This window comes from Hemicordylus capensis, chromosome 13 (genome assembly GCF_027244095.1).
Source record: "Hemicordylus capensis ecotype Gifberg chromosome 13, rHemCap1.1.pri, whole genome shotgun sequence".
Lineage (NCBI taxonomy): Eukaryota > Metazoa > Chordata > Lepidosauria > Squamata > Cordylidae > Hemicordylus > Hemicordylus capensis.
Window position 1 is genome coordinate 22,934,357 of NC_069669.1, and position 21,864 is coordinate 22,956,220.

A 21,864-nucleotide genomic window follows, 5' to 3' on the forward strand; every position below is an offset into this window, starting at 1 on the left:
CTCTGCTCTGCCACGGGAGGCGGTGATGGCCACCAGCTTGGGTGGCTTGAAGCAGGGCTTGCGCAAACCCATATCTAGCAGTGGCTCCTGGTCCTGCTGGTGCCTGTGGGCCACCTCCAGCCTCAGAGGCAGGATGCCTCCCAGGACCAGAGGCAGGGGAGCAACGTGGGCAGCAGGAGAGAGGGCCTGCCCTCCTCCCCTCTTGCCTGTGGGCTTCTCGGGGGCATCTGGTGGGGGCCACTGTGGCCCACAGGGTAACTTCCTTGGGCCTGATCCAGCAGGGCTGCTCGTATGTTTACTTCTCCCATTAATTTCAGTGGGAGTATTCATGAGCAGCCACCTAATGGCACAGCGGGGAAGGAACCTGCCTAGAGAGCAAGAGGTTGCTGGTGCAAACCCCGGCTGCTGTGTTCCCCAGACTATGGGAAGCACTGATATTGGGCGGCAGCGATCTCGGAAGATGCTGAAAGGCATCATCATCTCACACTGCGCAGGAGATGGCCATGGCCAACCCCTCCTGGATTCCACCAAAGACAACCACAGGGCTCGTCTGTGGGCGCCAGGAGTCGACTCCAACTCAGCCTTTCCTTTCCATTCAGGAGTGGACAGGCTGTTCTGAGGTTGGTGCCCTGAAGCCACTTGCCCCGTCCTCTGCAGCCTTCCTGCCCCGCCTCACTTGCAGCTGGCCGGGCTTCCGGTCCTTGAGCAGCCGGGCCGGCCGTTCTCTAAGAGCTGTGTGTCCAAAGCACTTCCCGCTAGTAGTGGACACCCAGGAAACGTGATTTGGACAGATAACACTCATATAAGGGAATAGAAAAAATAATTTGAGACATTGTAGGAAGTAAATGGTAATATATTTAAATATATTAAATAATAAGATTGAAAATGAAGCCGCAGACCTTGTTTCAAGCAATATTAACAGCTGTAGACCAACTGCTAAGTATATCAGCAGTTATAACCAGTGTTCCCTCTAACAGCGATTCCCAGATGTTGTTGACTACAACTCCCATAATCCCCAGGCAAAAGCCAATGCAGCTTTTATAACTAAAGTATACAAAACGTTTTCATGGTGCGTCTGGGTTTTGTTTTTTAGTTTAAGTACTTTTTTTTTTAGATTTATGTCTGCTCTTCCTCCAAGGAGCCCAGAGCAATGTGGATAGTGCTCTTTATCCTCACAACAACCCTGTGAGGTAGGTTAAGTAGCTTTTTCTCAGAAAATAACTTTTTCCGTGTTTTCCCTAACAGGACTTTTTGGAGGAAAACAGAAAACCTGGTTGCACCACACTGTGGGTGAAGCAATGGCCCTCCAGTTAAAACTTATTTTCAAAATGGTGTGTTGAGGACCTCCAGAATAGTGTGGGACGTCAGAGAGGGCATGCTTGCTGGGCTGGCCAGATGGACAAGAGGATGGCACTCCTGTGCCTTTCACAGAAGAGAGAATTTCAGCAGATGCAGCTTCTCTCTGCAAGAGGGGTGTGTCCATAGGGGGAGTGGCCGCTCTTCCCAGCCATCACACACCTCCCCACGGTGGGAGGAGTGAGAGTCTCACGATCCATTCTAAAGCCATCCCTCCCAGGCCCCTCCTCTCGTCCAAGCCGGGCCAGGAGCCGGGAGAGAGAACATGATCCCGCGTGCAGAGCTCTGTTCCCGAGAACGAGGCCAGCCCGATCAGTATCGGAAGGAGCCGGCCAAGATCGCCGTTCCCTCGGAGGCAACCCTACCCATTTTTTCTTGAAACAAAACACTGGCGTGCTCTCCAAACGGCTTACATAATGTGGCTCAACAGCAGCAAAACATGCTAGCCCTCAACTAGCGGTTATTTGCTTTCAAGAGCATCTCGCCCAGAGCAGGAGGAGGAGGAGGAGGAAGAGCTCCGCCCCCACAATATCCCGCCCCCAACCCCGTCTGGATTCATCCGGGGAAGGGTGGGAGCGGCCAGCTGCCTGCCACTGAGCCCCGCGCCCTATGCCCGGAAGCAAGTGCTGAGCGGGGGGAGAGCTGGTCTTGCAGATGCAAGTGTGAGATATCCCCTTTGCTAAGCAGGGTGTGCCTTGGTCTGTTTCCCAGACTACGGGAAACTCCTCTATCGGGCAGCAGCAATACAGGAAGATGCTGAAAGGCATGGTCTCATACTGCGCAGGAGGAGGCCATGGTCAACCCCTCCTGTATTCGACCAAAGAATACTCTGTGGGCGCCAGGAGTCGGAGCTTTACCTTCACCACAAACCCAGCCCTCCTCCCCAAATACAACACCTTAAACATCTGCCAGGCTGCCCTCAATTATAACCCCAATTATGATGAGCACACAAAACAGATCAAAGGCTGACCTGAATAACGATCTTCAGAGCTTTGACTTTTTGATCCGAGGCCCAGGCGTCCTTCAAGGACTGGTTGAGTTCTTCAATCCGGTTGGTGTAATCTTGCTGAGTCAAGTTCAGCAGCTCTTTCTGTGACCCCTGAAAGGGACGCGGCGCACAGACAGACAGAGGGTTAACACGGCAGGACAGCCAGCTCCTTTCCCAAGAGCTTCCTCCTCTTCTGCCCGGACAATGGCTGAGGGGGCTGCCGAGTTGCCACGTGATTACGACAGGCGACTACTGAAACCCGGTGGGGGTTGGGAGCCAGCGAGGCTGACTTGGGAGGGGTCCTTCCGATCCTTGGGCAACAGTCCTGGTACTACCCCCCTCCGGGGTCTCAGCAGGAACACAGAGCCCTTGGCTTTCTAGACGGAGACCGTGTGCTGCTCTTGCTCTTCCAACCGCTGACCACCATCCTTCCTGCCCCAAGAACAGAGGAAACTGCCTCCTGCCGGGTCTGACCCTTGGTCCATGTAGCTCAGGATCTGATCTTGGGAAGAACCTCCAACACAACGGCAGCCCTCCAGCTGCTGTGGGACTACAACTCCCATCATCCCCTGCCACCACGGCCAAGCGTCTGCTGTAGTTCAACCACAGCTGGAGGGCCAGAGTGTTCAGCCCTGCTCCAACGTCGCCAATGACGGGGCTGGGGCTTCCAGTCTGGAGTCCAACTAGACCACGGAGGTGACTTCTAGCACACTCCCAGTTTATTAGGAAGGGGTTACTGTGACACTATTTTGGGGGGGGGGGATTTAACAATAAAAAATAAGGAATCAGTCAGGAAAAAACCAACAGAAAAATAAGCTAAATGAACTGAATGAATCCAGGGGCTTAAGCGAGTCCTAAGGGGATCTAATTTATTCTGTAGCACTGAAGTCAAACCACTGACTTATTGTGGAATCATTTCTCTTACTACTGTCTCACCGAAACATAGAAAGCTGCCTTCGACCAAGTCAGACCCTGGGTCCCTCAAGCTCAGGGCTGTCTACACTGGCTGGCAGCAGCTTTTCAGGGTTTCAAGCAGGGGTCTCCCCCAGCCCGACCTGGAGATGCTGCTGCCAGCGGGGGAACCTGGGACCTTCTGCATGCCAAGAAGATGCTCTTCCCCTGAGCAATCCCCAACGTGAGCCCGTCAAGACAACCCAAATTATAGCACACATCACAGCTCTCCAGAACCTTTGTTGGCTGCCGCCCTTGCTGCCTCTGACAATGCTGCTTTGGCCCCCACCCAGCATGAAAAGGGTGAGTATGCCAGTTGCCAAGAAGAGCTATTCCAAGGTGAGAAAAGAAACTGGTTTTCTCCCCTGTTCCTCCAGGGACCACACTCATATTTAGATTCCGTAAGACCTGCTGCAAGTTGAAGCTCATTAATAGTTACATTAAGATGAAATGGGAATGCTCATTGGTTTTAAATTCACCACGTTTTTGCCAATTAGGGACTTGATAGCTCCCTATTATACAAGAAGAATCAGCTATGCAGGAATCAAACCAGATTCTAGCTTCAGAAGTCCACATCACAGGAATCATGTGATATTTATTTTCGCATTTATCTCTCACTCTTACTCCCCAGAGGGCTAAATACAGGACTATAATTATCCCCACAACAATCCTGTAAGGCAGATTAGACTGAGAAAACTGTGACTAGCCCAGTGTCACCCGGCGGGTTTCAGGGCTGAGCAGGGATTTGAACTCAGGTCTCCCCAGTCCTAGTCCAACACTCTAGCCACTATACCACATGGTGTCAGTGATGGGTGAGAAACTGGTGCTGGGGGCACAGAGAGGAGCAGAAAACTGGATGCGAGATTTGAAGCCAGCCACATCTAGACTGGTCAGAAGAGGCAGGCAGGAAAGCAGAAGCCGGCCACAAGGTGGGATATGGGAAGGGCCCAGCCCCACCTCTACGGAGACCCCCTCCGGTATGCATGAAGTGGCAGAAGAGGAGATCTAGGGAGGCCGAGGGGCTTGCTCACCTCTTCCAGATCATCCAGCTCTTCTAGTCTGGTCCGCACTTTCTCAGAAACGGCAGAGCCAGGAGTGGTCGCTTTTCCTGCTGGCAAGAATAAGTCAAGAAATGGAACTGGGATTCAAATCCCGCTTGAAACAGGCCAGTCAAGTTAGGAAGCCCAATCGAATCATGTGGGGGCTCAACGGCTTTCTCCGTATAGCCCCAAATAGGAAGATTAATTACCTTTTTCGGATCCCATGTACAAGTTCTGCAATGAAACAACATCGCTTTAGAAAAACATTTGTGTCTACCCAGGTGACCATTCCCACCCACCTTGGAAGTAACAAAAGTCCCCAGACACCTTCCTCAAGTTACACCAGAAGCTGCTTTACACAGAGTCAGGCCCTTGGTCCATCCAGCCCAGTCTTGTCTGCCCTGACTGGCAGCAGCTTCTCCAGGGCTGCAGGCGGGAGTCCTCCCTAGTCCTCCAGCCTGGAGATGCTGCTGCTGCCGCCAGGGACTGAGCCTGGGACCTTCTGCGTGCCCAGCAGAGGCTCTGCCAGGGAGCTGCAGTCTCCCCCCCCCTCCCCCCGACGGAGGCCAACCAAGATCCACAATATATGGGATCCCAGTTTGCCTTTCAGATTACTCTTTCTCAGTCGGGATGTCCAACTAGATTCACTTGTGTCATGCCTACTTCAGAAAGAGTTGTGCAGCAGAACTCAAGTGTCCACACACAGCACCATCCAAATCTTGTGCGTTGCAAGCCAAGGTCTCTGTTGGCGCTTGGATTCGCGCAACGGGACCAGCCTGGCTGCCCGTTTCGACATCTCAGAGATGCCGTCCGCTTTGATACACGGACATGTCAGGTTTGTGATGTACGCAGCCTCACAAGTTTTGAAGGAATCCCCCTCCCCCCTGCAAAACAGAACGACAAAACTGCCATGGCCAGTTCAATTTTACTGACCTGAATGGCAAACAGGGACAGAGAAGTACTTTCCAAAACACAGTAAGATTTAAAGGAACAGTGCACCGTAGTGTTCGAAGGGGGAAGCGAAAGTGTTCTCTTTTCCTGTGTACTAGCTTTGGAGTTTTGCCTGCAAGAAGCCCGCACACCAATTCAGAGAGACACTATAACTGTTTTCTCAATAGCTGGACACTGTTACAAACAGCTACCATGTTGGAAATTAAATGTGCAAAATGTGGTCACACCAGTATTTATTTATTCTATCTACAACTATCTAGAATCACTGGATTTGCATGATTAGATTTTCATATGCATGCAACATGTAAATAAATAAATAAATAAATAAATAAATAAATAAATAAATAATCACGTGTTCACTCACGATGGAGAGCTTTTCGTTGGTCGTGTACCTTGCAAGAATCTCGCCGCGCTTGTTTGACCACGGCTCGAAGTCATCTCCAACAGGCAAAGTATCGTCTCTGTCACGTTTTTTTCTGGCGCTCTCCTACAAGAGAGGAAAGGCAGCGGCATAACACCTCCACGGAAGTGAGAAGTTCTGTAAAGGCATCTTCAACCTTTTCAAAAAGAAAAGGTTGACCTAACAAATTATTTCTAGGCAGTTTACAAAAAAACCTAGTACTATACCAAAATTAAAACCAATAAAAACAGTTAAGGTGGTTCAAAAAGCCCTGAGCATGCCCGGTCAAAAAGATGCCTCTTTGGAGCTCTAGCAAAGGCCAGCAGTGTGAGGGGGGACCTTGTAGATCGCCCAGGAGAACGTTGTTCCAGGCTTCAGGGGCGGCTAGGGAGAAGGTCTGGCTCTTCATCGCTGCCAGTCAAGCTGGTGGCAAGTGCGGGCAGACCTCTCCAGATGGCCTGAAACCCCATCACCCCTGGCTATGGGCCACTGTGGCTGGGGATTATCGGAGCTGTAGTCCAAAAACGGCTGGCGGGGGGTGCCTCAGTTGAGTAGGCCTGACCTTGAGCAGTCTGGACCTAGGCCTTTTAGAGCTTTATAGGTCAACACCAGCCGTGTAAAGTTAAATTTCAATTTATTTTTCATTCAGCAGTTCTGCATATTTTTAAAGAAAAGCGGGGGGGGGGGAGAGAGACACCAACTAAGCAGTTTCACAAACTAAAAGTAGCAATAATGCAGCAAGACATTAGAGGAGAGCCCTATCGGACACAAGACAACCTGAAAAAGAAAAAGAGAACAAGCGGGACTAGTAAATATCAGCCCTCTGTATTTCCCCCAGAAGCGTACGGAAAGCCGGGGCAACCCTTTCAGCAGAGGCAGGTCTCTCTGAGCTGCCCCAGAGACCAAGCTGGCAGCCTTATTTCCCACCCGCTGAAGCTTCCGGACTACAGCCAAAGGCAGCCCCACTCAGGGAGCACAGCAGTAGTCAAGCCCGGAGGTTACCAGCAGATGCGCCACACCGTTCCCAGAGAACACCAGTAGGAAGCAGTGGGGTGACGACCAGCAAGACCGCCAGAGCCCAGGGCGGCCGCCTGTCAGTCACACTCCGGTCTGGCGGCCTCACACACACCACTGCCTCTGAATCGCACCGTATTAGTCGTGGCAAGCACGGGGTCTGCGGTTGCGGCAAACAAGGACAACGGATCGGTGCCATCCAGCACGCTGCTCAGAGGGTCTGCCATGGAACTGGAGGAAGACGAGGAGGTGGAGGACGTGCTCCCTTTCCGGCCCAGCTTCTTGCTCTTGGACTCCGTTACCTGGGCAGGGGGCAGAAATACAACAGTCAGAAGGGCTTGGAAAGGTCCCAGGGAAACATGCCGCCTGGACCTCGGCGTGTCCAGCCCGAAGTGAGGGTCTTGCTCACTTCACTGGGACTCACTCCCCTTCATGCCGGACTCTTGCTCCTCTCTGGAGCTCACAGGGTCGCCTCAGGCAAGCCGCCATCCCCGCTCAGGCTAGTCTACCTCATAGGGCTGTCGCGAGGATAAAACGGGGAGACCCATGTATGCCGGTCTGGAGAAAGGACAGGATACAAACCCGACAGGACAGAGCCAGAGAAAAGCTGAAGCGTCAGGCAGTTGGCTGCTTCTCCTCAGGGACAAGTAGCAGCCGCCCAAGGAGAGCGGCCAGACCGCAGAAAACAAAAGGGCTTTTGCCTCCTCCCTCCCACCACCCGCTCTCCTCTCTGACTCCCAGCAGCCCTTCGGCAGTGACTGACTGCTACCCACGGGAGTGTTTTGCAATGCGGATTTAAACTGTGTTCACAGAGTGGAAGTAGCTCAAAGTAGGGATGGGCACGAACCGAGGTTCTTGCACAGGTTCAGCGCTGAACCGGTTCGGACGACCTCATCCAAATTGGTTTGGTGCAGAGACCTCGGTCCATGCACGTCCCTCGCTCAAAGTGCACTGCCGTTTAAAAGTACAGAAAATGTTTGCTACCAAGGTTAGGGCAGAAACCTACTGTGATGGGTTTGAGTGGGTGGTAGTCCCCAAATTCCACGGAGACGGCTTCCAGCTGGCATGATTCCAGCTCTCGTGGGTAGTTTCTTGACCGCGCATGCCTGAAGGAGAAAGTTGAGAATGACTTCTAGAAGTGTGCACATCCTTGTTTGGCAAATGCACACAGCATCCACACGCAACTGTTTTGGAAAAGAAAGCCACAAGGAAGAAGACAGGAATGTTCTCAAGTGTCCCTTGCCTGAAAGTAGACAACTGCAAACAGACCATAACACAGGCAACACCTAGAAAGGAGAAAAGCTGTGTACAGTACATGGATACTCCCTGCCTAGAAGAGAAAGAAAGGTCCCATTAGCACAGGGAACATAAGCTGTGCCTTGGCTCATCCAACCACATGCCTGTCAAGGTAGGAAACAGCAAGAAATGTCCACAGTCACATCATATTCAGAAAGATCCCGCTCAGGTGGAATCAGGAAGGCCCCACCCTGAATGCACATGGTGCGCACACACCGCCTTGATACTGCCACCCAGAACAAAGCTCATTCCGCACGCAGATGGAAACATGAGCAAGAACACGGCTTGCCAGCATCCTTAAGACAGACAATTCCCCTACAAGACTGTGTCACAGGATTCTTGAACACAGAGCAGGGCTGCTCAGCTTCGGCCCTCCTGCAGAGGCTGGCCAACAATTTCCATAATCCTTGGCTATTGACCACTGTGGCTGGGGATTATGGGAGCTGTAGTCCAGCGGGGCGGGGGGGGGGGGCTAAGTTGAGCAGGCCCAACATAGCGCCTGGTCCATTGATTAAGGACCAAGTCGGTTCAGCAGCTGGGATGAGAACAAGCCACTTTTCATCCCAGTTGAGATGCAACAGCAAATCAGAGTTTTTATTTTTAATACAAAAACCCAAAACAATCACAACTGAGAAAACAGCGAGTAAGAGTACATCATCATTAAATTTTGGAGTTTCAAAAAGGAGCAAGATCCCTTGCTGTATAGATGTATCTGCTTTTTCATTCCATTCTGATCTTCTACATGGGAACTGCCTTCCACGGAGTCAGGCATTGGTCCACCAAGCTTAGCGTGGTCTACATGAGAGGGAAAGGCATCTAAGGAGAACCAACTCAAACCAGCCGCACTGCTTGGGCGTCCCTCTGGCACCTTTCCATGGCGCTCTCTCTGCCTTGAGAAAGAAAGACTTCTTCGCAGCCGTGCTGAAAGGGAAGGCTTTACAACAACCCAATGAGCTATTGTGAGAGGAGAAGAAGGAACCCAAGGAAGCCGCACGCACGCCTGTCACCCCAGGTTTCCTAATCCCCACTTTCCTGCCTTTCCTCTGCAGAGATGGCGACTCGAATGCTGATGTGTCTCAATACTTCTTCTGCAGGCGAATTAGCATTTGTAAGACCTCAAGTGGCAAGAGCCCCTTTCCCAGCAACAGGCCTTTCACCAGAGCTCAGGAGATTCAGCCAGTGACAGGCAGCCAGCTGCACAAGGGAGGGATTGACAGTGGCCTTCCTTGCAAAAGCCTCCAGGGGTTGGTTGACAAGGTGGACCTGAGAAGATGACTCCGTGCATATCCCTCTGGGAGGGAGAGGAGGTGTTCAAGCCTGTCCATATATTTGTTTCTGGGACCAAGGGCCACTTCCACCACCGCATTCTGTGTTCACCAGCCATGTTTTTAAAGGGATCTCCCATGAATGCGTAGCATGGGTCACCATTATGGCAGGCCTTGGCAAGTTTTCTTTGGATCTAGTAGCCAGCCCCAAAATTTAGAAGTCAGGTAATAATGGACACTTGACAAAATGACCAGTCTTAGAAGACAGGAGTCTGCCTTCCACTGAGATACAACCTCCGGCCCTGGAACACAGGAAGCTGCTGTCTACCGAGTCAGACCACTGGTCCATCTGGCTCAGTATTGTCTGCACTGACTGGCAGCAGCTCTCCATGGTTTCAAGCAGGAGTCTTTCTCAGCTCTGCCCAGCGATGCCACCAGGAACTGAACCCCTTTGCTAAGCAGGGTCCAGCCTGGTTTGCCTGGGGATGGCTGACTACAGGTGAGCACAGTCTGCTGTAAGATATTCCCTATTGAGGGTGGTGGCAGCTGAGTGTATGGCATCTAGGTCCCAGGTTCACTCCCTGGCAGCGACATCTCCAGGTAAGGCTCAGGAAAAGGCTGCTGCCTGAAACCCTGGAGAGCCACTGCCAGTCAGTGTAGACAATCCTGAGCCAGATGGACCAATGATCTGACTCAGTATACAGCAGCTTCCCATGTTCCTAGGTAGCCTTAGATAAACTGTACTTTCTATAACCTCCAGCCTCTGTACTGAACAATGATGACAGATTGGCTCAAAGAGACCTTGTGAAGAAGAATTAAAGGCTTTAATGCAGCCGAAACACCCTCTTGCTTTATGACAATACATTATTTATTGTAATCCAGTTTGAGTTTATGAGAAAAACAAAAGGGTGGGGGGAGGAAATCACACAACCCATTTGCAAAGGTAAGTCACAGCTCTCAGCTGGGTCATACCATGCAAAGATTTTTTTAAAAAAATGTATGTACGAGCATTAAGCAAAGGCAGCTGCATAAATAACAGCCACAGGTACTTTCAGCCAGCGGCAGCATCCATCCTGAGATTATGTGAATTTCAATACACATTATTTTACATACATTTTTGAACTGCATTTAAAATATTTCATACACCCTTTTTGCATTCAACATTGTGCTCTCCAACACTGAACAAAGAACAGAAGCGACACTTCTTTCTCAATATGAGCCAACAGCGACCCCACCCGGGCACTGAAAGAACCCACAGATCGGAGCCCTTGTTGAGCTTGAAAGGCCCCCCCTCACACGGCAGTTTATTGTACGCCTCCGGCTCCTGGAAGCATCTGCAGCCAAGTCTAGAATCGGCATTCCAGTGGCACTCAAAGCAGAGCAAGTGAAGCCGGCAGCAGCAGCCTAAAAGGCTGACATGTTGCATGGAACACCGCGGGAAAGGCATGAAGCCTTTCAGAGTCCCGATTTATTCCAGGAATTCCTCATTTGCATCACTGACTGTAAATCTCCGCAAGAAGAGCAGGGAATAAGGCTCATAAATAAAACAGTTTCTACTAGAGTTTATTTAAAATATTCATGTGCTGCCTTCTTGCCAAGTGATATACAAAGTGGCTTACATCAAAATAAAACAAGCTATATTAAAATCAGAGTAAAGAGGCAATCACTGTGTGCAGTACTATCACCTTCGTGTTTTAATATTCTACACAAGAGCCAATGACATAAAAAAATCATCATCTTTAAAACAGCTTTTTCATGCTCAGCACCACTTTATCCTCTCCTATCAAGAGATGCCCATGATCAACACAAGGTTAATGCTGAAGCAGATCAACATTGGGACACAAAAGCACACTTCCATGGCCATTTCCATGCCAGAGGACTGCTCTCTAGTGACCCTGCATGTACACACCATCTCACTCAGCCCAGGGCCTGACCAGGAAGAGGGGTTGGCCTGGCTCCTGCAAGGCCAGAGGAGTCTCCCAGCCAGCTGGCTGAACTGACTGCTGCTGTTCGCACTGGAGTCGAGGAGTGAGTCAACCACAGCAGCGCTTGAGAGAATCAATGCAAGCTATAGAAGCGTAACAGTGGCCCCCACAGAGACCAGCTCTGGCCTGTGAAGACTGTGGGGGCAGCCCCCACATCCCCGCCTCCCTTCCCAAGAGTACGAAAAGACCAGGGTGCCCGGCGAGGAAGGAGGCACCCAGGCCAGGGAGCTCTTGTCCTCAGCTCCTGAAAAGGCCAACAGCCTGAGACAACCTTTTAGTAATCTTCTGTTGTTTGCTTCTTTTAATATCGCAAACCGCTTTGGGTGCCTTTGTCAAGGCCGAAAGGCGGCATGAAAATGTAGTAAATAAAGAACAGAAGCAAAAGATCCTCGGACTGTTTTGCCTGTCCCTTTGCTGGGTGGGGAGCAGGAAATAGTACTTTTAAGGGGAGCAAAGTATTTGCACAGTCGTGGCTGATCCCTGGGCTAAATATGTGACACCCATCAGAGAAAGACATTCGCCCTATTCTGACATGGTGGTGTACCAGTGTGTGGTGTGTGTGTACATTACTGTCCCTGCATTTGTTTTCAAAGGATCAGGCCCCTCCAATGCATGGCAGGGATAGGAAGTCGGTGGCTGGACCTGTGGACTGGAGCTGGACTGCTGGACATGCGACTAATTTCACGTGTGCACACAGTGTGCCCTCACTGTGCACGTGTTCAGCAGAAGGTCTGAATAAAGCTCCTCTTCTCTGCCTTCTGCTGGCAAACACTCCAGTGCTCACCAGTGTGAAAGGAAGGGGCCACCACAAAGAAGCTCGCCACCTCCCTTCTCGCGCACCTCCACCGAGAAGCCGAGAGAAGACCATTCCGGGCTCCCAGCGAAGGGGACTCCGCTCCACAGCGGCTGCGGTCACCAGAAGCCACACCGCGCCCTTCCGCTCTGGATCTGCCACTGAGGGCCTCCACCGGCTCCCGTCTGAAGCGGAGCACGGCGCAGCCACTCACAGGGCGGCAGCACGTACGAGTGGACAGACATCTGCCACGCTTATCATGCAACGTCTGAACAGGGCTACTGTGTTTCCCTTGCAGGCAGCAGCTCGGACGGGGGGGGCTCCGGGGGCTCCCCCGCCCTGTTCCCCCCAGCGCCCCTCGCTCTCCTCCCGCCCGGGCGGCTCCCCAACCAGGCCGCCCCCCGCCCGCCCAGCTTACCAGGGGAAGGCAGCCATCTTGTCCCGCTCACGTGACTCCAGCCGGCCCCCACCCCGGGCGGGGCTCGGCCTTGCCTCGCTTTCGCTCCGCCTCCTGGAGAAGCCGGGGCGGCCATGATGGGGAAGGGCAGCTGCCCGCCCTTGCTGCTGCTGCTGCTTCTCAGTCTATGGCGGGGGGAGGGGCGGGAGGCGGGGGGAGGAGAGCCGGGGCGGGTCTCTCCGGGGCGCCCCCTCCCCCTTTGCGCGCACAACGCAGGCAACGACAGGGCGGGGGGCAGCCTCCAGACAGAGAGACGAGGGGACTCCTTTGCCTGCCCAGACAAGGAGCAGCAGCGGCCCCCGCCCTTCAAGGGGTAGTTCGTCTCTTGCATTGGGCAGGGGGAGAGCAACTGGCCCTATCCATCCCCAGCACAGCATCCCTCCAGTGGCGGCTGCTGGCCTCTGCTTTAGGTTTCTTTTTAGAGGGTGAGCCCTTTGCGGCAGAGAAACGTCTCATCTATTTATCTTTCTGTGTAAACTGCTTGGAGAACTTCGTAGACAAGAACTTAGACACACCTATTATTTCATTCTTGCTTTCCTTCCAGACTAATAATACAGAGTACTGTGGAACTACCGGTAGTGGAATGTTAATGGACCTCTTGTTATCTCTTAGTGCAGATGATTAGTATGCAACTGTATACTTGAATATAATTTTTTTCCCAATCGGAGTGCACACACAAAGCCCATTCTTCACCAGTTTTAACTACATTAAAGAGTTGGCAGATTTCCCCCCTACAGAGGCTATGGGACTCTTATCAGTGATGTGACAGCTAGAAATCCAACAGGTACATCAGATGCACTATTGGCATTTACTGAATGACTGAATGCCTGCCAGTCATACAGGAGTGAAAAGACAAAACCTCTGCTAGGGGGGGAAAGATACCAACCCTGTTAGATTTCTGAAAGAGAAATATGGTAAATTTCTCACTAATCCATATTCTATTTCCAAAAGAACTGAAAGATCTGATCAGTTTCAGATGCCTAAAAGTGTCTGTGTCAAGTTGCTAAATGCTGCTGCAAGTCAGTCCTTTTTCAGGGTCTATAAGTTTTAACAATATACATCTACAGATACAGTAAAATTAAAAGGGTCAAAGTCTTTTTATAAAAAGACCTGAACACAACACTTAGAAGCACACACATTGGAAAGGTAAAAAAGTTTTATTGTGCAATATGCTTAAGGGGGGAAAGCAAGACAGTGAAAATAAAAAGTACAAAAATACACTTTATAACATTGCATTTCACTCAAAAATAAAAGTGAACTGAAAATTAAGATAAATAAATATAAAACATCAAATTACAAAAGAGATCTGGCACTTTAAATAGAAGGCCTTCTGACAGTTAAAAATTGACATTTTAGTACAGATTAAATTAAAAAAAGAAAAAGAAAAAGTGCACTTTAGATGCCTGAACAAAGTAACCATTGGTTTGTATTCTTTTTAAAAAGTGAAAAGCTTCTCTTCACATGTTGTCTATAACACCACCACAGCACACAAGAAGTTTACAAGCAAGCTTTAGCCACTTTTTTTAGCACTGGGATATTAACTAAGCTATTTCTAACCTACAAAGCCATGACTAAGTTCTTAAGATGCATTTAAGCTGGTCAGTCTTTCACCGACTCCCCCCCCCATTTCTAAGGAAAATATTCAAGTCATGCAAAAGGCATACAAGAGTTGTGTGTTTTTAAAGATCTAAAACTTGAGGAATCCAATAAGTTTGTTCCATGGGGAGAAAACTAACTGCATTGTGCTGCCAATGCTGCGTCAGCCAACAGAAGACTTTGTGTGGGTATGCTCCAAGACAGATTCTTGAAACAGCTGAGAAGAGAGAGAGATCCACTTGTTTCCACTGACATTGCTGTTTCTCCTGCTCAAGAAAAGTGTCAGTTTGGAATACTGCATGATATACCAGTGAAGAGCATTACAAGGCAGGTGTGAGGAGCATGTTTACAGCCATCTCCATACAAGCTCATTAATCATTTGTCATGGTACGGGGTTTTCCTACCAATTTCTTAGCATAACCCTAATTTTTCAATTTATGTTGAACCAAACCATAATGGTTCCAGACAGGAAGTTTCCAAAATTAGTGTCATGTATATACCATTCATATGCTCATGTTTAATAGTTCTCTATGCACTTAATATGTTCAGCACTATTAATAAATACCAGGTGGCAGCAGTATTCCCTCTAACAGGAGGGATTTCCAGATGTTGTTGACTACAACTCCCATAGTCCCCAAGCAAAAGCCATTGCAGCTGGGGATTCTGAGAGTTGTAGTCCACAATATCTGGGAATCCCTGTTAGCAGGAATACTGTGTTGCATATCAGATATATATATACAAACATTCCTCAACTTGTCCCCGTTTCATTCAACATTTCAAGACCAGACTGTAATTAGTTTATCGAGAGGGCAGTTCCCAAGCAATCTGTCTAAAATAAGTGACTACAGATCGCTTATGTAGATGTCCCTCTTTCAGAAATGGCTTTGGTAATGGCTTAGCATTTTATGGAAATAAATCCGAGGTATTGCCAAAGCCAGTTTGCACATCGTAGTCTTACGTTTTAATAAAGAGGACAGTCTGGAATTCCTGGGCGATTAGGCCTCTGAAGCAAATAATAATTTACTACAAGCCTATCACTGATATAAATGTTTTTTCTGCTATTAGCTACTAAAAGTTCGTTTTTAAAAAGAGGCAGCAAATGTATAGTCAAAACAGCCTCCTAAAAATGTACACACATTGTGTCCTCTTAAAATTTATTGGGGGCACTGGCAATTCAAAGTATTGATCTGATAGCAGCTTATCCACAGACAAGACAGAGCTCATTGTGAACATCTGCATATTTGCGTCAGCCTACTATAAGATCAAGCCCTACGATATATTCTACTACATGATACTGCATAGTATGTTGGAAGCAAAGACATGGCTGGAAGGAAGGCGAAATCAGGGTCCACGCCCACACATGCCTAAACCAACATGTTTCCAACTAGAGCCAAAATTTGCCCCATTGATTTTAGTGGTACTAAAGTCTTAAGTCACTTTAAGACCAGGGTCTGGCAGCCAGAAATACTATCCACAGAGCTGAGGATAAACCTTCTCTCTTCTGGAAGTACTTTTAAGTACACAGAATGATGCAGGCAACTATTAAAGCAGAACAAGTGAGCTGCCATGTTAAGAGTATTTATTGCACAAAAAGAAGTGCAGTCGAGGGTCAAGTCTGCAAAACGCTTCCCATATGATGACAATGCATCATTCTTCCTGAGGGTGCTCAATGTGCTGTTTCTGATGCAGGTACGGAGCAAGAGAGACTTAAGAGGACTTGAAACATGCAGAGTAAGTGCTTCTTACGGTTCGTTTTCTTTTCATTCCACGGAACATCTGTTAGAAATCTTAAATATTATAAATGTAATCTTGCCAAAACGGACTATCCGTGTGTGTGTGTGTGTAACAGCAGGAAGACCTGAACCAATGGAGAACACTGACAGATAAGTCAAAGAAGCTCCTTAGCCCAATGAGTGTTGCCGTCTTAGGTTGTCACAACATTTAGCTTCTTTCTTTGGATTCTTCCTGCAGATGCTCCTAAAAGCAAAGCCAAAGTAATGCTCTAATAAGAAAATGGTCCTTTTTCAAAGAAGTTTGCTGTTTTTACAAGCTAGCAGTATTAAAGGACACGCAGAAGCATCGTTGATCAAAGGAACAGTTTAAGAGCTGTGCAGCCACCTACAGGTAATGGCACAGCGAGGAAGCAACCTGCCTAGAGAGGTACTCGTACTGCGCTGGAGAAGGCCATGGTCAACCACTCCTGGGTCCTACCAAGAAAACCACACGGCTCTGTGGTCGCCAGGAGTCAACACTGACTCGACAGCACAACCTTTCCTTTTCCTTTTTAAGAGCTGTATTTTAAAATACGGACTTTTACAAATGCCTTCAAAACCAAGATTATGAGTATGTTAATGCACTGCACAGAACAGAAACAAACAGTGGGCAGCTGTTTCCAGTCAGTACTGCAGCCAAGCAGGATGTAGCCGCAACTTCTGGGGATTCAAGAACTTCAAGGAAACCGAGCAGGCGGGCATCAAGAAGAGCTTGATCACATTTTAAAAGGTAATGCATGTATGAACTGCGGTGTCCTCTAATCCCAGCCTTGTGTTCCTAACCTGTGCATTTACGCACAAGACAGACTGACAAAACTGCACACAGTTCACAAGGCAGAACATCCAAATCCAGAAGAATTTTAGCCAAAACAGTGTTTGAATTAGGGGTTCTTAACCCAGGGTCTGTGGAAGAGTAAACCGATAATTAAAAAGGCAACTTCCCCAGAAACATCATTTACCACCCATGAGGGCATGTCCTTGATTTTGCTTCAATTTCACTTCTATCTTTGCTGTTGACAAGAGGTACCAGAGTGTAACAGGCTCCACTGTTTCCAGCAGTGCCTATGGAAAGGACCTAGAGCCCCCACCCGCCAGCCACCTGCTGTTCTTCTCCTGCTCCACTTCTGGCATCCCTGCACTGAAGTCTCACAGGCGGCCTTCTCTGCTGCTGCTGCAGCGTCTTCAGCCTTCTGCTCGGTCTCCCCAGGTCTTTCCTTCCGTCCTTTTTGCAAGCCTAGCTACTCCCTTCTCCCAGAATTTGTATACACATGTTTTCTTGCACTTAATTTAATTTGATTCCTGGTGAGCTAAAATGAAGCTCCTGTAAATAACTATCCTGAGTACTTCCCCCCACATCTATTTTTATTTTAAAAAACATTCTGGCCTGGCTCATACCATCTTTTGAATCTAGGTTTGAAATTGGTAACCAGCATTCGTGTAATTGTGAGCACCCAGGGCCAGAGTCTCAGATTCATCTTGGGACCCAGAGCGAAATCAGTAGTCTTGGTGTGGTTCACACAATCATGCTCATGCTGGTGACTGATTTCCAACCTAGATTCAAATGACGATCCACACACAGTTACTAGCCTTGGTAGCTCGGGGCTTCCATCATGCTCAGAGGGGTAGGCAGCATCCAGAGAGGGGGCAGAAGCCAGCCTGACCCCACTGGCAGGCTTCCCATGTGCACCTGGGATGGCCACTGCGTGAGGCAGGATGGGTCTCGGCCGGATCCAGCAGGACATTTCTTACATTCTTAAGGCTGCGTGCACAAGGCCATTATATAAACGGAGTGGGGTCCATGGGTAATACTTGAGGGTCTGGGGATTTGTAGGTGCAAAGAGGTTAAGAACCCCCGGGTTAAATCCTGGAAGAAACCCCTGTAGAAAAAATGAATGGGGAACACACAGCATAACTCCCACCCTCACCAGCCAGCAAGAACGTAGTGAATACCACGTTAGCTACTTCAAAGCCCTTCTCTAATTCGCTACTTTGCGGGCAATGTAAATGAAACTTCATGGCCCAATCCAGACAACCATCCAAACCGTAGTTTGGAGGACTGGGAATGCATCATGGGTTGGAGTACTCCCTTCTCCCCATGTACACCAAGGCAAGTCAGATGCCCAAACAGGATGAAGCTTCAAATAATTTTTTCTCACCTTCCAAAGGAATGCTAATAGAAATGATAAGCAAGTCACAATGCAGAAATGCATCATCCTTTCTGTGTCCTCCATTTCCCCAGAAGGTTAATCACCAAAACGGACGTGCACAGCATCATCAGTCTCAGAGAAGTGTGAGCTTCATGCCACCACCAATGTACACAGAGCAATCATGCACAACAGTTCAGGTGTGAAGTGTGTGTGAGAGAGATTCAGCCAGGAAGTTTTATTTTAAAAAACAGTCTTCAGGCAGCCCATGAGTTTTAGTTTTGTGATGAGATGAGAGATTCTCTATATGAAACAGGAATACAGTCAAACATTTCTGACCTGCTCCATATCAGAGGTTTGTCTAAAACGTGAAGGTGTTAAGTTGACTAAAATGAAGCTAGCCCACCTGCTCATGCAGTTGATCCCAATTAATTGGGCATAAATCCCAGTTAGTTAGTTAGTTAGTTAGTATCGCAGAGGGAGAGCATAGCTGGTGCAGCAAGGAGGGGAAATGGGCCCATTCAAAGCCTGCCACCTCCTCCTCGTTCAACACAAGCAACTTACGCTTTGCCTTATTCAATGAGATCCAAGCACCCATTTTCTACACACCTGAAAGGGCCTTGTTAGACACTCTGCTCTCTGAGGGCTTCTTTCTATTTTGCTCAGCCCCCTTCACTGAGGTCTTAGGGGTTCTGATTGAACATAAAAGGAGTTAATAAGTCACGTGCGTCCAGGCTGAAATGCCACACCCAGACACACACCCCCCATACATTGTTCTCACACCAAAAATATCTCAACGGCATACAACACAGTCTTCTCCAAACACATTAACACGGGGTTGCACAGCCTTGGCCCTCCTGCCGAGGTTGGACTACAACTCCCATCATTCAAGACTCTTGGCCACTGTGGCTGAGAATGATGGGAGTTGTAGTCCAACAGCAGCGGGGCCAAGGCTGTGCAGCCCTGTGCTCACGATTAATGCCCACGAGTTAGGAAGGACACAAGGTTAAGACACCCCACATGAATTCCCCCCCATCTTAAAAATCATCCCTTCATTTAATGCACGTTACAATAAGGCTCCATTTTAATTAATGGAAGAAAACGTTACTTATAAACAGATGCTATTTGATACCAAGGAAGACAAAAACTGTGTGACTACCACACATAACACAATGAATGCCATGCCGATAGCCTCAGCATATAAAACACTGGCACTTGCAGAATCATGAAATATTTGAACAGGTTGTTTTGGTCTCCCGAGAGCACACGGGGATCCAGCAGCAGCAGCAGCAGCTAGCTTGCTCGCTCTGTCTCTCTCTCTCTCTCTCTCTCTCACACACACACACACACACACACACACACGTATGTCTTTGCGTAGATGGGCAGAACTAGCAAGCTCTCGCCTGGCAGACGCCACTTCTCCATCCAAGCAAGGGAAAGGGTGTGCCACCAGTTGGCCCACAGCAAAGGCAGCGCCTCACCCACGTGGGGGTCCTCTCTGGTTTCCTTGGGGCCAAACATGGCAGGACGTGGGGGATTCTAGCCTGGGCCCCAGCGCTGGACTGTGTGACCACTTCCTCTTGGACTCCCTCCCAGTGCATCCGGCCCCCCGCCCGCCCCAGACAGAGGACTGCAGCCTGGCTGTCACTCAGGGAGCAACTCCCAAGCAGCGCTCCCTGCAACAGCAATTCCCCGATGCTGCTGACTACAACTCCCATCATCCCCAGCCAAAGGCCCTTGCAGAGGGAGACGATGGGGGTCGTAGTCAACGCCACCTGGGAGCACTGACCCAAAGCCCCCCTGGACAGACAGGACGAGGGGCCCCGTTGCGGAGGCTGGCTTTTCACTTGGAACCTTCTAAGCAGAGCTGGAGCACAAGCGAAGTCTGGAAATACGGACTGCCTGTCCTTACCCTTGTCTGGAAAGGAGTCTCTGGATAACAGGAGCATTTTGACCCTGATTCGGCTGAAGTACCCTGTAAAGGGATGCAAAGGGAGAAGCCAGGTTAAGAGCTGGACTTCACAGCTAGGCACGCCAGGCTGGGGTCCTGCCATCTCCTGCGTGTCCCACATTCGGGGGAAGAGCCCGAGTAGCAGACTGAGCTACGGATCAAGCCCTCCCCGGTACTGTCCCCTCTAAGGCATGCGCACGTGCACATGCTCACACGTTTCGGGATGTCTGCTCAGTTCATTTCAGACCCCACTCAGGTTGAATCAGGAAGGCCCCCCTCGGAAAGCACAGGCAGCGCACACACTGCCTTGATTCTGCCGCCCAGAACAAAACTCATGCCACACAGAGATGGAAAAAATGAGAGGGGACACTGGTCCCTGGTTCAAATCTCATCTCCACTCTGAGCTCACGAGGGAGCTTTAGGCCAACCACTCCCTGCTCTTTGCCCCAGCTCCAACATGGGGATATTGCACTGTGACTTACTCCACAGGGTATTCGTATATTTACATCCCACTCTTCCTCCAAGGAGCCCAGGGTGGTGTACATGGTTATGTTCATCCTCACAACCACCCTGTAAATATTGTGCCCCGTAGGCCTCCAGCTGTTCATAAATTCCCCTCAGTCCCAATTCCCCCATTTTTTTCTGTTAAAAACAACAACGAAAAACCACACACACACACACATGTTTTGTTTTAGAAACAAGCCACAAAACAGCTCCTTGTCTCAAAATGGCGGCTGGAGATTACCTGGCAAGTCATTTCTGGCCCCCTGGCACCACAGATGTTCAGAAAGAACCCCCAGCCCACCCCAGCGGGATGCAGAGGCCCGGTGTCAGTGACTCGGTCTGTGAACAGCGAGGTTTGCCGGTCAGTGCAAAGCCCTTTGGACACTCAGCAGCACTACAGAAGGGATGGCGATGATTAGCAACGGACACACTTCCCCTCTGTGACCACGACAGAATTCTCCCGCTACAAGAGAATTACACAGACCTGTTTTCCTGGGTCTTCTGTCTGACCATTGTTCTTTTATTTAGCATTCCCATTTCAGCGGCCCTAGAGGGGAAGGAAATACGAAAAGGAGACATTTAATACACTTCTTTAAAAAAACGACTCAAGCAGAGATTTGATTCCACTTCTCTTAGAAGCTAGCTATTGAAACAGACACAGGGGAACATGACGAAGGCCACAAAAATATCAGGTTCTCAACGGGCAGGGCCCTCCAAGAAGAGGGCGAGAGGGGCCAAGGGACACGATTCAGGGCAGCACAGTCCTGCTGCTCAGAAGCTCAACACGGGGCTGCAGACAACTGACACACGGATATGCAGGCCAGAAATAAAAAGCAAGGGAGGGGCATTCGCCCAATAATCAACAGGCTGCCATCAGTCCTATACAGCACGTTCTCTTTCTCCTCTGGAAAGCCTTCACCCAAGCATCCTCCCGAGGAGTCGTGGAGAGGCAGTCCTGCAGCAATGAACATGCATGGCTAAGCTGGGTTGGCCTCTGGAGGGGTGACGACATGCAAGATACTCCCCGGAGGGGAGGGGGCCCCCGCTCAGCAGGAGAGCCTGTGCATGCTGGACCGCAGAAGGTGGCCCCAGGCTCACTCCCGGGCGGCGGCATCTCCAGGTAGGGCTGGGAGAGGAGACTCCTGCCTGGAACCTGGGAGAGCCGCTGCTGCCAGTCAGAGTAGTCAGTCCTGAACTAGAGGGACCAAAGGTCTGACGATCAGGCAGCTCCCTGTGTGTGAGCCACACAGCCATGTACACAAATGAAAACATTCGCGAATTACCGTCTACCACTTCTGGTGGGGAGCACCTTGAATAAAACGTGTTAAGAGCTTCGATGGACAAGTTACAGGCATCCAGGTATTGGAGCTTATACCAACCAGAAGACATCGTCATTACAAA

The 21,864-nt window shown here is 49.7% G+C and overlaps 2 protein-coding genes across 12 annotated transcripts in view; both read right to left on the reverse strand.

Annotated features, from left to right (window-relative positions):
- Window positions 1–12,576, reverse strand: part of VPS35L (VPS35 endosomal protein sorting factor like) — a 61,052-nt gene extending 48,476 nt beyond the window's left edge. For 2 of the 5 annotated variants that reach the window (XM_053276833.1, XM_053276831.1), the window contains exons 1-7: window positions 12,458–12,576; window positions 7,707–7,806; window positions 6,835–7,002; window positions 5,651–5,773; window positions 4,545–4,569; window positions 4,327–4,406; window positions 2,327–2,455 (exon numbers count right to left, since the gene is read on the reverse strand). In XM_053276833.1, the coding sequence (XP_053132808.1) occupies window positions 2,327–2,455; window positions 4,327–4,406; window positions 4,545–4,569; window positions 5,651–5,773; window positions 6,835–7,002; window positions 7,707–7,806; window positions 12,458–12,474 (642 nt within the window). In that variant the 5' untranslated portion in view covers window positions 12,475–12,576. Of the gene's footprint in view, window positions 1–2,326; window positions 2,456–4,326; window positions 4,407–4,544; window positions 4,570–5,650; window positions 5,774–6,834; window positions 7,003–7,706; window positions 7,807–12,030; window positions 12,416–12,457 lie in introns of those variants that run through there. The other 3 variants (XM_053276832.1, XM_053276834.1, XM_053276835.1) reach the window with 3 other exon arrangements.
- Window positions 12,577–13,638: 1,062 nt separating this feature from the next.
- The window catches only part of CCP110 (centriolar coiled-coil protein 110), a 28,677-nt gene continuing 20,451 nt past the window's right edge, over window positions 13,639–21,864 (reverse strand). For 6 of the 7 annotated variants that reach the window (XM_053276063.1, XM_053276067.1, XM_053276066.1 and 3 more), the window contains exons 12-15: window positions 20,948–21,010; window positions 19,921–19,983; window positions 18,618–18,700; window positions 13,639–16,069 (exon numbers count right to left, since the gene is read on the reverse strand). In XM_053276063.1, the coding sequence (XP_053132038.1) occupies window positions 16,017–16,069; window positions 18,618–18,700; window positions 19,921–19,983; window positions 20,948–21,010 (262 nt within the window). In that variant the 3' untranslated portion in view covers window positions 13,639–16,016. The remainder of the gene's footprint in view (window positions 16,070–18,617; window positions 18,701–19,920; window positions 19,984–20,947; window positions 21,011–21,864) is intronic. The other variant, XM_053276064.1, reaches the window with a different exon arrangement.